General features: G+C 38.8%; 1 protein-coding gene across 7 annotated transcripts in view; it reads left to right on the forward strand.

Annotated features, from left to right (window-relative positions):
- Positions 1 to 16872, forward strand: part of arhgap17b (Rho GTPase activating protein 17b) — a 38412-nt gene that overhangs the window by 18838 nt on the left and 2702 nt on the right. Inside the window, exons 3-21 of one of the 7 annotated variants that reach the window (XR_001815499.3) lie at positions 1125 to 1229; positions 1320 to 1396; positions 2435 to 2546; positions 3932 to 4008; positions 4270 to 4387; positions 4695 to 4763; positions 5000 to 5081; positions 6130 to 6257; positions 7084 to 7195; positions 7465 to 7546; positions 7749 to 7829; positions 8147 to 8260; positions 8386 to 8477; positions 8905 to 9061; positions 10608 to 10844; positions 11543 to 11682; positions 11939 to 12352; positions 14346 to 14369; positions 15609 to 15655. Coding sequence is in view for 6 of the 7 variants with exons in the window: in XM_017493626.3 (XP_017349115.1) it covers positions 1125 to 1229; positions 1320 to 1396; positions 2435 to 2546; positions 3932 to 4008; positions 4270 to 4387; positions 4695 to 4763; positions 5000 to 5081; positions 6130 to 6257; positions 7084 to 7195; positions 7465 to 7546; positions 7749 to 7829; positions 8147 to 8260; positions 8386 to 8477; positions 8905 to 9061; positions 10608 to 10844; positions 11543 to 11682; positions 11939 to 12352; positions 15609 to 15616 (2205 nt within the window). In the remaining variant the exon portion in view is untranslated. The remainder of the gene's footprint in view (positions 1 to 1124; positions 1230 to 1319; positions 1397 to 2434; positions 2547 to 3931; positions 4009 to 4269; positions 4388 to 4694; positions 4764 to 4999; positions 5082 to 6129; positions 6258 to 7083; positions 7196 to 7464; positions 7547 to 7748; positions 7830 to 8146; positions 8261 to 8385; positions 8478 to 8904; positions 9062 to 10607; positions 10845 to 11542; positions 11683 to 11938; positions 12353 to 14345; positions 14370 to 15608; positions 15656 to 16872) is intronic. The other 6 variants (XM_017493638.3, XM_017493626.3, XM_017493608.3 and 3 more) reach the window with 6 other exon arrangements.

The raw sequence follows: 16872 nt of genomic DNA on the forward strand, positions 1-16872 counted from the left end.
TATAATAAGAGTACAAGCATGTCTTTTGGTACTGGTCAATATCATTACCGAAATGAGTAACCTGTTTAGTGTTAATCAATCAGGGTGTCGCAGAATATTTTATTTATCTTTGTTTATGTGACACTGATATAAACAGTGGCCATGAAAAGCACACACGTGCATGTTCATGCTTTTAGGCTACTAGAGTTATTTTTAAAGTAAGGTTAACTAGTTGACTTTAAATGAAGTGAATTAGTTAGCTGCATTAGTTAGTTACCTTGGATCGAGCTTTGTGGTGGAGAGCGGGTTTTGGATCACTTCAGAAAAGTGCTTCTGTACTGCTGTAAGTAAAGTATGTATTTAGTTTTCATTGCATCAGAATCCCTCTTTGTCAGTGACAGATGGTGACTGATCGACAAGAATAATATACTGGTTGTATATACTGGTAATACACTAGGCCTACATCACATGGTATCGGTTCCATGTGGTATTGGATGGTGGTATGGGAAGATTATTTTAAGGTTATTTTAAACCAGTAGTGGTATCAATGCATCGTTACTCAGCACACTGCAAAGTCTACTTGTACAGTTAGTACAGATATGCAAGAGTGTTTTACTTTATAGAACACGGCAGTTTTCAACTGGTGGGTTACAGAAAAGACAAACTTTTATTTTTAAGTAAATTCTAATGGTGCACTTGTAATTTGAACGTCATCTGGCATTTCCTGCTCACAGCTTGTGCCTGAGACCTGTCATTCTTATCTTTTATAAAATGAACAAAAAGAATAATGTTTTGTGACGCACGTTGTGAAGCACATTTGCCTCGCATCTCTGGGGTTGGGAGTTCGAATCCCGCCTCTGTGTGCACGGAGTTTGTATGATCTCCCTGTGCTTCAGGGGTTTCCCTCGGGAACTCTGGTTTCCGCCACCAGTCCAAAGACACGTGCTGTAGCCTGATCTGCATTTCCAAATTGTCCGCAGTGTATGAATGTGTCTGCGATTGTGCCCTGCGATGAGTTGGCCAGGGTGTCCCCTGCCTTGTGCCTGGAGTTCCACTGGATAGGCTCCAGGCTCTTGCAGAACATGCATGGCCATTAGAATGAACGTAGTCATTTCTGATCATTAAGCCAGATTTGCTGTTTACAGATCGAGCGGCGCATGGAGATTGTGCGGTTGGTCTCGCATAACACGCACAAGAAGTTGGTGTCATGTCTGCAGGGCCATGTTGGAGCAGACGTGGAAAAGAGACACGTGAGTGCACATCACTTTTGGGTTAACATCTCTACAGTTTAGACACACCGCACTCACAATGTGACACGGTACATATTTGTATCACTTTAGAAAAAGCTGCCTCTGATGGGCCTCTCTCAGGCCATGGTGGATGGAGCGGGTCAGTTAGGAGAAGATTGCATGATTGGGTGAGTTCACCTGCATTCTGATCCATACATGGTCGAGGGCAGTACCGTGGCATTCAAGAGAATTCATATTAAGAGAACCTCACATTAAGGTTTTGTTAACTGATTACAAAGGGACTGCTTTATCTTTACCTCATTCAGTGTAGACCCATATGAGAAGCACTGATGGATCTTTCTTAGCTTATACAACATGAACAAAATTAAAGTGGATCACAGTATTCTTCTAGCATACTGAAGATGGCGCAAAGACTAACATCTCACTTTATCATAGTTAAATGGTGCATGTAGGGCTGCATGACAATGGATATAAAACATATTTTGCTTAATGACGAAATAATTATTTTTATTCAGACCATTTAGGAACACACCTTGAACAACGCTGCATATTAGAAACCTAATTCGAAAGAAGAATTTGTCAGAGTAATTAGTAACTGTGGGTCTGCAACCAAGGATGTACTTATGGAAGAATATCACATCTATTGATATTGATATTAATGTAGAATAAATGCTTGAAAAAGCTAATTTTCCTTGTAGTTATGTTCAAGTATGTCAACTTTATTAATATGCACTGTTTCAAAGATCAAATGTTTGCTTGTCCAAATATGTCAGAAAAGCCAACCATTTCCATGGGGTGTACTTATTTTTTCACATGACTGTATATGGTGTGTTTTTTCCCCCATTCATTTGTATCTGGTCAGAAAGATAAATGACCGGCAGTTTTAGCAGCAAAATATACATAGTATATACAAAGTACTGCACGAACAACTGTTGCTGTGAAAACATAAACTGTTTTGATTAAGCTGTGAATATTATGTGTGTCAATGTGTCAATGCAATGCAAGACCAGTACATTTAGGGAGATCGCTTGTAATTAATATACATTCATGAAAAGGGTCAGTAATATTTGAGCTAAATGGGTTGCTCATCTTATTTCATTAGACTGTGATAAAAAGCTTGTTTTCATCAGGTTTCATTCCTACTGTAACTATTACAATATCCATCACTGGTTTGTGTATTTATGTATATGACTGTGCTGATATAGGAAGATGATTGAGGTGTGTGGAGAAGCTGAAAGTAAGCTTGCCCTTGAGCAGAGCCAGCATGAAGTCCAGCTTGAGAAGGAAGTCCTGGACCCACTCAACCAGCTAGCAGAAGTGAGCACAGACAAATAACATGTGGTAATGTGTATTGTGTTTGCACTGTGGGCAGCACCTGTGTTCTCAATGGAGTTGTAATGTAGGTATTGGCACTTTTTAATCTGATATAAAGCATATTAGCAGGTGGCAAGTGCTTTTTTTTATGAGTGTCAAATTATGCCTGGCATGTCTTAACATTTAGAATTTGGTTTTGCATAGCTTAAAAACAACATGAGCTTTGAAATGAAATTAAGCAGCCAACAGACAGTGAATAATTACTTAGCTAGCAGCGTTTTTCTTTTAGTGCTCCTGTTCGTGTTTTTCAAATAATAGCTGAATAAATCAATTCTGGCAGTCACCACCAGAATTTGATTTCATAAAGTATTCCATTTAGCACAGGTTATTAATGTATGTACTTTATTAGTATAGATAAAGGAAACGTTAGAGAACTGATCAACTTTGTTTGTAGTTCATTTATTACAAGCATCCATATTCCTCTATCTCCCACTTGCATACACTTTTATGTTGGGTGTAGGTAGATACACACACACACACACACACACACACACACACAGTCACTTAATCGTGCATGCACAAGAGTGTGGTATTCCATTCCTAAAGTGTTTTTAACATGGAGTAAATGTATTTTTTTTTTACCAAAAGCCAGCTTAAATGTTCATCTACACTATACTGGGAAAAAAACTCTTATACTGAAATAATACTTGTGTTAACTTTTATAAATTCTTACATTAAGTCCACATTATTGGGATTCCGACGTCAGGAGGAAACCTATTGTTAGTATTCTTATTATTATTCTCCTTATCTCCCTAAAGTGGCCAATAACTCAAGATCTGAATGGTAAAAAGTTTTGAAATTTAGCACATTCATACCACAGACCACGAGTAACTCCCACACCACAAATGGCCCATAGGTGGCGCTACAGGCCACGCCTAAAGGCTATGTGAATTCCCTCCGTCCCATAAGTCCAAAATGTCTGAAAACTAGTATACATGCCTTATTTCTCATGGGGAAGAAAAAAAGCCATTGGAACCCATGAAGTCCAGCACGATAGATTGTCCAATACATTGAATATTTGTCCAAAACTACAAAATTGATTTTGTAAAAACCAGTTGACTTGAACTGTGGTGCATATGTGTGGGATACATACCTTTCTATAGGGAGATAAGCAGTAAGGAATCAAAAATTGGCCGAACTATTTACATATTGATGACTTGACAACTGTTGCACATATTTCTTGCGTCCATAAATCACTGGAACATTAACCTATGGAGTTGATCTGTGCCACACACAAAGAGGACACTACAGTATTTTACCCTGTGTGATGGCAACCTCATATCTACAAAATCAGTGACATTAAAACTCTTATTTCTTTTTGCCATCAGGTTGATATTCCCAATATTATGAAACAGAGAAAGCAACTAGCCAAACTTGTACTGGATTATGATTCTGCAAGAGCGAGGTGAGCAAAACAACCCTGACATTGTAGACTTTTAACATTTAGAGTACGATCCAACATGTAGAGTACAATCCAAAAGACTGAGTATAAAAATATATATTTGGTAGTCGATATGAGAATTTTTGACGATTTATTGTTTTTAAAAAAATAAATATTGTGTATAACTGGTTTTGCTTTTAAGTACAAATGTTGAATACATTAAATACATTGGGTCACATAAATCGTATTAACTCATTTCACATGTTTATACTCTGTCTGATCCAGATATCTGCAGGCCACTAAAGCAATTCTCACGGCCACAAACAACCAGGCAATGACTGCCAAAGCTGACTCATGTAAAGAGGAGATGGATGAAGCTCACAACAAAGTAGAGATATGTAAGGTATGTTTATAGGTTATTAATTCATCTAAGGGAGGGTTTCTATCTCCTGGTGACCTTGAGCTAGGGCAAGGGAGGAGCCTGGAAGAATAATGGAGACACATTCCTGACGTGCTTAGATAAAAAAAAAAAAAAACAACCCAGAAATATGGAGACTGTGGTGGAAAATAATAACTTTTAAATTGTACGTGGACAAATAAGGATCTCACTATACAGCTTAATACAAGTCTGTGGCCGAAAGTATGATTGAAATGGGTTTGCAGTATCTTGAAGTGTTTCATATAAGCATACCTTCATTTGTTCTCTTCAGGATCAGCTGGCTGCTGACATGTACAACTTCTCCTCCAAGGAGGGAGAATATGCCCGTTATTACGTCATGGTGAGTTCTCCCTCTGCTGTCCAGTGATGCCTCGGTGTAATATTCCTTCTACACAAATGCTTTCCTTGTGTTTCCCATTTAAGCATGGCTGAGTGCCGAGCTGTTGCTTTAAAGACTGAAATGTATTATAAATATTAATTCCAGATATCTAGCCGTTTGCACTTTCCTGTCCCATTCTCTGTTATGTGAACGCTAATGAAGAAAGTCATATAAGAAAGCTTTTGCTTCCTCGTTAGTTGTTAGAGGCCCAAGCTGAATACCACAGAAGATCACTGGCTTCCATTGAAAGCGTCCTGCCCGCTATCAGATCACAGGAAGGTATGGCGTAATGTTTAAAATGGACATTTTATACTAGGTTTCATTCCCGTAATGTAAAATAAACAGTATTGAATCAAATAAAAATTGTAGTACAGTTTAGGTGTGATAAGATTTTCAGACATATGTCTGTTAAGTAAAGTTAAGGAAGATGTCTGTAGTAATTATGATTGTTTCCCATTGATAAGCAGTATCTGCTTAAATCACAGAGGTACAGTAGGAGTAGTGTTTTCTCAATGTTCTCATGGGTGTCTGACTAAAACAGCTGCATGCACTATAAACACTTTATTTTAATACAACCTGCTTTGTGGTTTATTATAAGCATTATTTGTAGAGCTTGTGGCCACACACACACAATTAGAATTAAGTAGGAACCCATTAACTTCTCTCAAATACCCTGAAGAATTGCTTCTCTGGCAAGTCCTATTAAACATCATCTATTTATTTATTAATTTTTTTAATTGTTCATTTTTAAAACCTGCCAGTTTCGGGGAGAGGTGATAAATAAAGATCACTTCTTGTAGTGTCCTTAACTTTAAATCTCTTTTCCCATACAATTTAATTGAATCTTGATCAACATGTAAAAATTACTGACATGATGTATTTCAACAAGACTAAAATCCCAGACGTGCTTGGGTAATAATTACATTACAACACCTCCACATGTAAAACTAGCCCAAACTGATTAGGATATAAGACCCCACCTAGTAACAGGCACAGATAATGTTTTGGCTGCCTGCAGTAAAAACAGGTAGATAATGGTTCTGATAATGGTCCCTGCTGTTTTTTTTTTTTTTTTATGTATAGGTTGAACATTGAATGTTGTCATACTACTGTAAGTCACTGTATTTGTTATTTGAGTCACAGTTCAGAATTGATTGACCAGTATCAGTGCCGTGAAGATTAGTGTATATTTACAGCTCTGCTTATGATCCGACTGCCACGTCATTAATTTGACAACCTGTAAATTTTTCTTGCCCAATCTCTCTCTCTCTCTCTCTCTCTCTCTCTCTCTCTCTCTCTCTCTCTCTCTCTCTCTCTCTCTCTCCAGAAACGTGGATGGAGAAGCCAGCGTTTGGCACAGCACTTGAGGAGCACCTTAAGCGCAGTAACAGGGAGATTGCTCTGCCTATAGAGGCCTGTGTCATGATGCTGTTGGAAACAGGCATGAAAGAGGAGGTAATGAGCCTCACTAAGGACCTAAAATGCAGCTGTAGTGTTCTCTAGAAGCTGATTTCCAAGTATTCAAACCATGAAATCTTGCTCTAGAGGCTCCCTAACGACTTGTGCACCTCACATCTGTTGCGGGGGGGATTCTGTTGTGGTATAATGCTGCCATCGGTAAGATTGGGCCTAAGGTGCATGTTTTAAAAAGTTACTAGTGTTTGTGTCTTTGCTGTGAATTCAGAAAGATTATGCTAAATTGCACCAATAGAAAAGGTTATTGTGGCTGTCAAAGATGGCTGCCCCCATAGTGTCAGTGTTATTCATAGATTCAGTAATTCATACTGTGTATTATGTACAAATCTGTGTGACACTTTGTAAGAGCTTGATGTGGTTAGACGTAACGTCTGGGCTTATCTGTATGAAAATGCTTTTGTGAAAAAAGAAGCAAAAACATCAGACACTACTTAAAAAAAGCTAACAGACACTTCTGTTTTGTCCCATTGACTAAATCTGGGGTAAATTATATAAATGAGATTTTCTTGTCAAATCATTTGTTTGACTAACTGACTAACTCGTGACAGTCCTACTTTAGACCACTCAGGCTGTGGAAGTGTATTTGCAACTATTGTGTAGTTCACTTCTCCTTTCCATTTTGACACACAGACAGCTGGGTCTAATAATAGAGCTGAAACGAGACATCCATTTCCCTTCTTTTATCAGTGTGAAAAGTCTTCCAAATTATTTTCAGATTGTCTTTATTATTTCTTTTTTCCACCGTTTTAATGTGTGTGGTAAATATATTGTGACACATACTACATTTTAGCATTCTATTTTGCAGGGATTGTTTCGTATTGCTGCAGGAGCTTCAAAACTAAAGAAGCTCAAAGCGGCACTGGATTGTTCAACCTCTCAACTGGAGGAGTTTTACTCTGACCCCCATGCTGTAGCTGGTATGCTCCATTGGCAATAATAAATATTTGGTGCTTTGGTCACCTTGTTTATACATCTAGTATTGTAAATATATGTGGAAGCCATACATTTTATGATTTTGGTCAGTTTTGTTTAATTGAACACATAAAAAAAGGACCCCCCCCCATCCTGATTTCACAGTTAAAACTGTATCCTGCCACTGCAAGTTCTGTTGCACGAGTTCACATACATGACATGAAACGCTGTCTTTGTATTATGTTTTTGTTTTCCATTGGTTTCCCATAATCAGGAGCCCTGAAGTCATACCTGAGGGAGCTGCCTGAACCGCTGATGACGTTCCAGCATTATGATGACTGGATTCAAGCCTCAAAGTAAATGGCACATAGCATGATGCACATTCTGTACACACATTAAGCATGAACAGTTGCATAGCAGTATGATCCTTTAATTAGAATTAGACAGGACATTAGAGAATACATAGAAATCTTTTAACTGTTAACATTTTTAACCTCACAGAATACATTAATTCAAATTGTGTTGCATGTTCTTTTCTGTATGCCACTTTCTGTGCAGTGTTTCTGATCCAGATAAGAGACTGCAGGCATTGTGGGTAACGTGTGACAATTTGCCAAAGGCCAACAAGGCTAACCTGAAGTAGGTTAAGTAAGAAATACTACACAGTGGGGTATGCTGTTGTAAGAAATGGGATTACCCCCTCAAATTTGATATCTTTTGTCATTTTTTTTGTCATAATTTTAACCATTTATAGTTCTGTTTAATGTTGTGGAACATCCATGAAATAAGTCGATTAGCTTGTTACCTAGAAACTGTAAAATGCAACATCCTCTGTCCTTAGATTTCCTGTAGAAGAAAACATTTAAAAGACCAGCTTTACCTCTGATTATTACAAAGTGGAAAAAGGTAACCTTTTTGCATTTTCACGTAATGCATCTTGTTTTGTGTCCATAAAGATATTTGGTGAAGTTCCTTGCTAAGCTAGCTCAGGAGAGTGAGGTCAATAAAATGACCCCAAGCAACATTGCCATTGTACTGGGACCAAACCTGCTGTGGGCCAAAACTGAAGGGTGAGTTCAGACATAAGAACAACTCAGCCAGTAGTACTGTTTGTGTAGTTTAACTTTAAGAATAGTTTTGGATCAAACATTAAGTTAACATGAGATTAAGTGAGTTTGTATTCTTGTATCTTTAGGACTCTTGCTGAAATGGCAGCTGCTACCTCAGTTCATGTGGTGGCTATAATTGAGCCTATCATCCAACATGCAGACTGGTTTTTCCCAGAAGGTAAGCATAGTCTTTATCCAGAGCACTTTACCGAAATACGAATTTAACCACTACTCTGCATCGATAATGCTACTATTTATTTATTATAAGAATATGAGTTTATAACCTGGATCTGAAAAACACATCTAGTATATTCAGATTTTATTAACAATACAATTGTAACATTTATTTTAAAATGCCTAATATATCTTACACTATGTGGGCAAAAGTTTGTGCTTTTTGAACATCCCATTCCACATATAGTCCACTCACACTTTATTTTCAGTTTTAAATGAATGAGTATAATCTCTATAATATGTTTCTGTTGCTGTTAAGAAATTGAGCCAACCACTTGGTGTTCCACGTTGAATAACAAATGTGAGCCATTTTGAGATACAGCAGAATGTGTAAGTTTGTGTGAGCTTGTCCTGTTTTCTCTGTCCTCCAGATTTGGAATTCAATGTGTCAGGCATGTTTGTGATGCCCACTGGCCCCGTGCACCAGCCTGGGTACCCTGCTACCCCCGAGCCTGAATATGCTACTATAGAGCGGAGACGCCCGGGCAGCCAGGGGGCATTGGAGATCGAGACTCCACGCAAAGACAGGTATCCATCCCACCCTCGCCTTCACAGACAAGACTCCAGATCCACAACTGTGTCTGCTTTGTATGTAGTGGCCAATGAGTCCGTCACAGTCAAAGCGGACAGTCCGTCTCCGGAGGCTGTGAAGTGACTCGCATGTGCATTGATTTTCAAGGTGTTTTGTCTTTCAGTTATCATTTTGTGTATGCATCATTACATCAATAAAACATTTGTTTTCTCCCTGGTTCAAACATGGTAAAATGAGTGATATGATTTGTGTATTATGAATCGGCTCTCAATGAATCATATTGTGATACGACTCAGCAAGACTGGATCTTCAGTAATTTGGATCTCGGTCATGATTATATAACATGGCAAAGCTGTGTTTCTGAGGAGTATGTTAAATATAACTAGCATGGTACCACGGCCTCATCTCCTGTCTGTTGACTAAATATTGGTTCAAAGGTCAAAAAGATGAAAGGTCTTTCAGTCATGTGATGATGTGGTGCTGATGTAATAGAGGAGTTTGTTGAATTGATTAGTATAATCAGCTGAATTTCACACTAGTATGCACAGTCTTGACTTAAAAGAAAACTCCAGCATTTTTCAACCTAATCTGTCTTCCCTGTTGGTAGCATTTGTGCAGTTACCACAGATCATCATTTCAACATGTGGAAAAACATTTGACTCACAACATGCCTATAATTTAAATCTAAGTGTAATTTTTGAAAGCCACTAAGACCTTTTTTACAATGTGCCATGTAATACAAATTCAGAGATCCAACTATTACATCATGACAATAAAGTTGAGACAGACATGCAAGGAAGACGTTAACTATTTTTAGCCTTCTTAACAGCACTAGAGCGATACAGTAAAAGGTTTTTGTGGTATCTACACTTCTTCAGACCGAAATTCGATACTTCCGTGGTTACTGTGAGTAATATATACAAATATTCTTGTCACTTAAATGGCAGTCCAATCTCTGAAAGGACGGATTATACATATTTAGAGTCCAATTTAAAAAGTCCTTCAGCTAAAGAATTCATGAAGGTATTCTATAAAATATTCGAAAAAAAAAATTTTTTGACTGCATCAACTGCCATTAGATTTTCAGTATAAGTGCGTCTCAAGGAAACAGATTTCTTTGCTTTTAAATTTTTTTAAATTTTTTATTATTTTTTTTTAAGTACAGTAAAATTATCTATATGGTAATTGCACGTATGCTAAAGAAAGCGGCAGGGATTAGATTGAAATCATGCTGGAACATCTAAGTGATAGCATTTAGAATTAATCAAGCAATTGCAAATAAGTAAACAGCAAAGAAAGATATAAAACATATTGCCCGGTAGTACACACACTGGAAAAAAGAACATCTTTTTCTTTCCTTTTTTTTTTTTTTTTTTAACCATTGTACCCCCCCCTGCCTTTGTGTGCTATGTGTGTAGTGGCCTCCCCCTCTCTTTCTTCTTTCACTTCTCCCTGTCCTCTGGTCTCTAATGCCTCTCTGTGAGCGCAGGTAGAGGGTTGTCAGGTGTCAGTGTTTCACCCTCTTTCCCCTCTCCCCTGTAGCCCCACTAGCAAACATCCGGAGCATACACCTCGTAGAACTGGCACTCTAAATAGAAAGCAGCAGCAGCAGCAGCACACCTCTCCAGCCTTCCAGCCCCCTCTTCCTCCGGTGGAGGCAGGGGGGGTCCCAGCGTCCGAGGCCCCCTCTCAGTCAGCTGTAGGGGGCTCGGAGGCTGGAGCTATAATGGCTCAGAACCAGCAGCCTATAAACCAGCAGCAATCTGCTGAAGAGAACAGGTAAGGACAGAGAACACAAGACCGCTTTCTACCGTCACTCTGCAGGTGCCAATCCAAAAAAATCACCTTTATCTACCAGATGATTCTGTGCTGCGTAAAGCTGTCTCTAGTGTAACTTTCACCATCTTTCTTTTAACGAACCCCATAAATCAACGTACCAATTAAATCCTGAACAAGTAAGTAAAATCAAATCAAAAGAGCATTTTACCTTCTGGCTGAGATTAAGGAGTTTAAAGGCATTCAGATGCCAGTTTCAATCTGGAAACTTCTTAGTCATTTGTCTGCTCAGACTGATCATGCCTTCCTCACAGTCAGTGATTCCTGACTTCCTTCCTTACATCCTGTTTGCTGTGTGTCTTTTCTTTCTCATGTCTGAATCACTGCCCTCATTCTTGTCTGGAGTCTAAATGCTTTTTAATCCCATTTACAATTTTACTTTCCTTTCCAATACAAATTTCCTTAATTGCATGGCATGGTGTGTATCCTTGCATGGCATGTTTTGTAGGTGATTTTAGTATAAGTATTGTTTTTTTAACGTTTTATTATATTTTGCCGCTGATTTACAAGCTGCATAATTTCTATCGGGAAGGTGCACGTTTATAAGAAGCATGGGAAACAGACTATTTATTAACACCATGCAGCTTTTTAATCCTGGAAAAAAATGCAGCTATTTAATCCTGGTTGTGTTTGTACACTAGTAGTGTTGTACGAGAGCCAGCCTCAACACCTCCACCCCTGAGAAATGGCCCTGGAGGCCCCAGTGGAACACCTGGGCAGCTGACAGTGGTGACGCCAGCATCTACTTCCAAGGGCCCCAGTCCACACTTGGTGCGCAGAGGTAATTCACGCTCCCGTGTCTCAGCAGGAATTCTAACTAACCATTTCCGTTGTTTGACACTATGTATAAAATGTTGACTATGTACTGTGCTGTTACCTGCAATGGGCCATATCTGTAGTTTTGTAAATAGGTATTTTCTTGTTCTTGTACTATTTCCTTTAAGTAGTCCTGTGTCCAGAGCATCTGCCCTGCCTATATTTTTCCACTGTATATGTGTATACAAATGAGATAACATGGACTGGACATGTGTTTACAGGTACAAAGAAACAGGCCCCTGCACCACCTAAAGTGGCTCCCAACTCCTCTTCCTCTGCAACTACGCCCCTTAAAGCCACACCCTTCTCTGCACAGGCCCAAAACCAAAACCCAGCCACGAGTCCCGCCCAGCCTGTAACCCTACCTCGCCGCCAATCCAGTAGCCAGATGCCCATTCACGCTCCAAGTCACCCTCCTCCTCAGCCTCCACAGAACTCCACAGACCCAGAGCCATCCCCTCCCCATAGCCCCACTCTTCCTGACATGCCCCCACATGACTCCACCCACTCTGCTTCTTTGTACCGCCCTCGGCCAGTTCCCAGACCACGGCCCAGACCCAGTGTACCACCGCCACCCCAGCCTCCCAGCGAGAGCTCTAATGGAGTATGCAACTCTGCCTCCAAGATCATTACAGGTAAGAGAGAAGGAGCATCTAAACATATCAGAGCTTGTTGTACCTTTGTGTAAAAAACAGCAGTTTTAAATACATGTGCAAAATACCTTCCATATAACTGATGCCATTTTTCAGTCTATTTTAAATGGCTATTCACTCAAACCCATGCCTTTAGTTATATATGAAAATTTATATATGCTTGACCTGAATTTATTTTTAATTCCTATTCATAATACTGTGGCAACAGTATTGTGGCAACAACTAATCGATAAAATCGATAATAATTGATTATGAAAATCGTTGTCAACGAATCTCGGGGTACATTTACTCACTACGTTACTTCTGATCCGAAAACATGCATTGGCGCATGCAAATGGGACAAAAGTTGTGTCCCAAATGACATTACACACTCACTCTATGCACCATGTACTCTTCCATCCATTGTATGAATTTTAGAAGGGTAATATTGTCTCCAATGGAACACTAGTGTTTTTTTTGTTTGTTTGTTTTTTTTACTAACCGGAAGTATAAGCCGCTTTTTAGTCAATGGCACATGGCGTCAAACCCATGTAATATGACGCAGATAGCTTTAGCAGATACCCAGAGTCAATGAAAATTACTTTTTTACTGTTTATGTCAGCATTTTTTACTGTTTTATGTCAACATTACCTTTTATGCCCAACCTGACCTGTCACCATCACACAGTGGTGAAATCTCAAGTGACAGCAGAAATAAGTGTTTTATATTAAATGCTGTGAAGAAGACCTGCAAACTTTACAATACTTTTATGTTTATATCCAAAATGCTTCACTGTGCACAAGGGGCTGGGGAAACTACTGCGAGTTGCTTAAAAGGTGTAGTTCAGTTAAAGTTTGTCATTATATGCTATATTTGCACATTTGCAGTGTAAATCCTGTTGTATATCATAACGGGAGCAATCTATTAGTAACAAGGACGTGTTGCTCTTCACTTGCAATGTAGATGTGATAAACAGTGTAGCGGTATGGTCAAGGTAAACATAAGTACAACAATATGCCTAAAGACAGTGAGTAACACAAACCCTAAGGTCCAGTGAAAGTGAGATTTTATAATTAATTTAAGACTGTAGTTTAATTAATTAATTTTTTGTGCATCCATAAAAAATAATGCATAAACACTTGTATATAATATAAACTAATATATATTTAATTGTTTGCGCAATTCTCTGTCTCGTTCATATATATATATATATATATATATATATATATATATATATATATATATATATATATATATATATATATATATATATATAAATAAATTGAACAAACTGTTGTGTTGATCTAACATTTTAGTCTGGAGTTCATATTTGTAACATTTAATTTGAGGATTTTATTTTAAATTTACTAAAAATGCTATAGAAAGTTTGCGTTTCTTTCATCCGATTAATTGATTGATTAAGAAAAACTGACTGGCCGATTTGTTAGTTGCCGCCCTACACAATACTTCTTGGGTAGCCTCACAATAATCTTAATGACAGATTTAGCCAGTACAGCAAAGCACAACTAATTCACCTACAATGCATACAAATATCAAATGGTGTGTACAAAGTATAGGAAGTCTGACCTGTGGTCATTTTTGGATGAACGGCAAATAATCAGATGCTTTAAAGGTCTTGCTGGCAAAATGAATTCAGGAAGTAAACTGCTGTTATAATAATAATAAAAAAAAGTCAGTTAGACGTTCTTCTTCTTTTCTCATAGGAACAAAACATAAATATGGAGTACATGAGCAAATCAGGGCATAATACATTTGGAAATTGGGGATGTTGAGCTTCAGTATGTTGAAGCAAATCATCGACCTCATTAATGAATCGTTATTTAAAGCACAAGCCAAACCAACTTCTGCCCTCAATCTTTCCCTACATCATTATATAAAGGTGGAAGCTTTCAAATGTTGCAGAGAAAAAGCTCTCTGTACTTTTGACTGCGATCACAGTTACAACATCTTACTGACTGTCCACATACTTCCACAGGTTGAGGATCTTATCCTGGGCAAGGTAGTAACTAGAACGCTGGTTCTGCCATTAGCTTGCAACTCATTAACATCACCATCACTATCATGTATCATTCACTTTTGATCATTTTTCATCTTACTCGTACTTCATTGCCATTCCACTGATTATCTAACTCCTGTTTCATAAAATATCTCTATACAGAAAACAATACATTTTGGTTGCAAATGGTTCTTACGCCATGCCGTTTCAGACAAAGGTACATGTTCAAGCGCTGAATTACATCTTTAGTTTTGTGGTAAAATCACAATAGAAAGAATTACATGAAAGAAAATGCAAAGTTGGAGAGTTTTCACAACACAGTCAAAAAACAAAACACTCTCCCAAGATTGCTCAAATGCAAATTTGTCTCAGCTGAGGTCTGACTGCTCCTTTTTTTTAGCCCTTCTATTTATTTATCTGTTTGATAGATAGCTGGTGTGCAGTACTGCAACCAGTTCTAAAAGCATACATGACATTAATGAAAGAGAGTTTATCTGATTTGGCTAGCTGTTACAGGAAACATATGGATTGCTGTGAGCTTGATAAACCAGGCACTGGAGAATTTTCTAGCATGCGTGGAACATTATTCTCATTTAATCACTCATCTTGTTTGGGTGGTTACTGTGGGATTCTTTGTCCAAGGCACATCCATTCTAAAGTGTGCAGGTGTAAATATGAGTGAATTATTTCATACTATCAATTAATGTATGCATCTTTAAGCCTAAATCTGAGCAGTTCCTGAATAATGGACACATGATATGTGCAGTGTTTTAGTTTGAGTAAAAACAAACAAAAAAAAGTGTTTGGGACAGCAAAAAAGCATGCGCTTCTGGAATCAAAGCTGTTCCGTGGTAATGGAAAGTTCAGCACTTGCCAGCCATGCCCTTCCCCCTCCACTCTGGTTTGAACAGCACCCCATTCTGCGGTTTCACCACACGGCTCCTTCGCTATCCATCTGCATGAGCACGAGCACTGCAATCTACAGCTGCACCCCTCAGGCCACTTCTACAGGCTTATCACTCCATCTTTTCATCTCTAATAAAGTGCTCTTTCACCGAAATGGGGGAAATCTTTTTCAATCAATTAATCATGACCACTCTGTGAGTCATACAGCGCTGGGGTTAATTACTTTTTCTGATGAGCCAATGCCATCAGAAGGTCTTGCTTGACAAGTAATTCATGAGTAATTGATGAATTAATTGGGTGTCCTGAGCATGACGTGGCATTGTTAAATTGTTACAGATGTGTGACCTCCTGCCTGTGAACTAAGAGTTGAATTGCAGGCTATGGTAAGGATGCCAAAACTAATACATAGCGCTATTGCTGAATGCCTCATTGTCTTTTGCACACGAACACTGCTTGTCCAAAAAAAACCCGACTAACTGCTAGCTAACCTGCATGTGCAACAACGCTTGTCGCAAACTCATAGCAAACAGCAAACTCTTTCTTTATAAAACTGCCCTGGGGTCTTATTTATCAATTGTGCAAACACGTTTCTATTCAAAGAATGTGATTCATCAAGCTCGTCTTGTGTGTGAGGATGTGCAAACTACCCTGACTGTGCTTATGCAGAAACCCCTAGTGGTAGAATCACATGATTATGAAAGCTCCCATCACACTTATTCTCAGGATAATTGGCTAGATTAACTGCTGACTGCAGTGCTCAAAACAAGTTGCAGACATGTGACACTGTATAAAATGTAATGCAAAATCGAGATGGATTGAGATGATGCCTCACTTGAAGATTTAGCACATGTAGATTTGTGCAGGGCTTTTATTTTTTAGTATAGCAGGAATGTTTTTGTTGAGTGATGAGTGGATCATCAGTCACATTCATTTGGCCAGTGCAATTTTAGTTAATCTCTGCCAATAATTCACTCCACTTTCTGAGTCGCCAACGAAGTACAGCAATAGCAGCCCTCTGCACACAAGTCCTTTCTTCTGAGTTTTTTTGTTAAGGGCACACTTCACTGAGAAATTAGAGATTGGTCTGACATTTCCCAACCATCCATCCATCCATCCATTTTCCATGCCGCTTATCCTACACCTGGACCCTATACCAGGGAACTCTGGGCACAAGGCGGGGGACACCCTGGGTGGGGTGCCAACTAGGGAAGTGACTGTGGATGTGAATTTTTCCACCAGTTAATCGACGTGTGACAACACCGGTAATACCAGTATTACCAGGGGGCAGGGCTGGGGGGTGGGGGTGGTGGCAGTTTTCCCCCTCTTATGAATGCCCGATCGTGCTCATTTCACTTTCGCTTTCGAATTAGCAGTAATTCGTGGGCGGCAATTGCTTGGTGGGATCATTATTCTTAATGAAAAACAACAACTACAAAACAATACAATGACGAACTCGCTTATATTAAACATAGAACTTTTGAAACTGAATCTTCTGCCATCGTCTTGTCAGTCAGCTCGCCTCACTCACGTCACGTAATAAATTAAATCTGATCTGTGCTGCGACTCAGACTCATTCAGGTCATGCTGAATTGAGCAGAGG

Source organism: Ictalurus punctatus, chromosome 2 (genome assembly GCF_001660625.3).
Source record: "Ictalurus punctatus breed USDA103 chromosome 2, Coco_2.0, whole genome shotgun sequence".
Taxonomy (NCBI): Eukaryota; Metazoa; Chordata; class Actinopteri; order Siluriformes; family Ictaluridae; genus Ictalurus; species Ictalurus punctatus.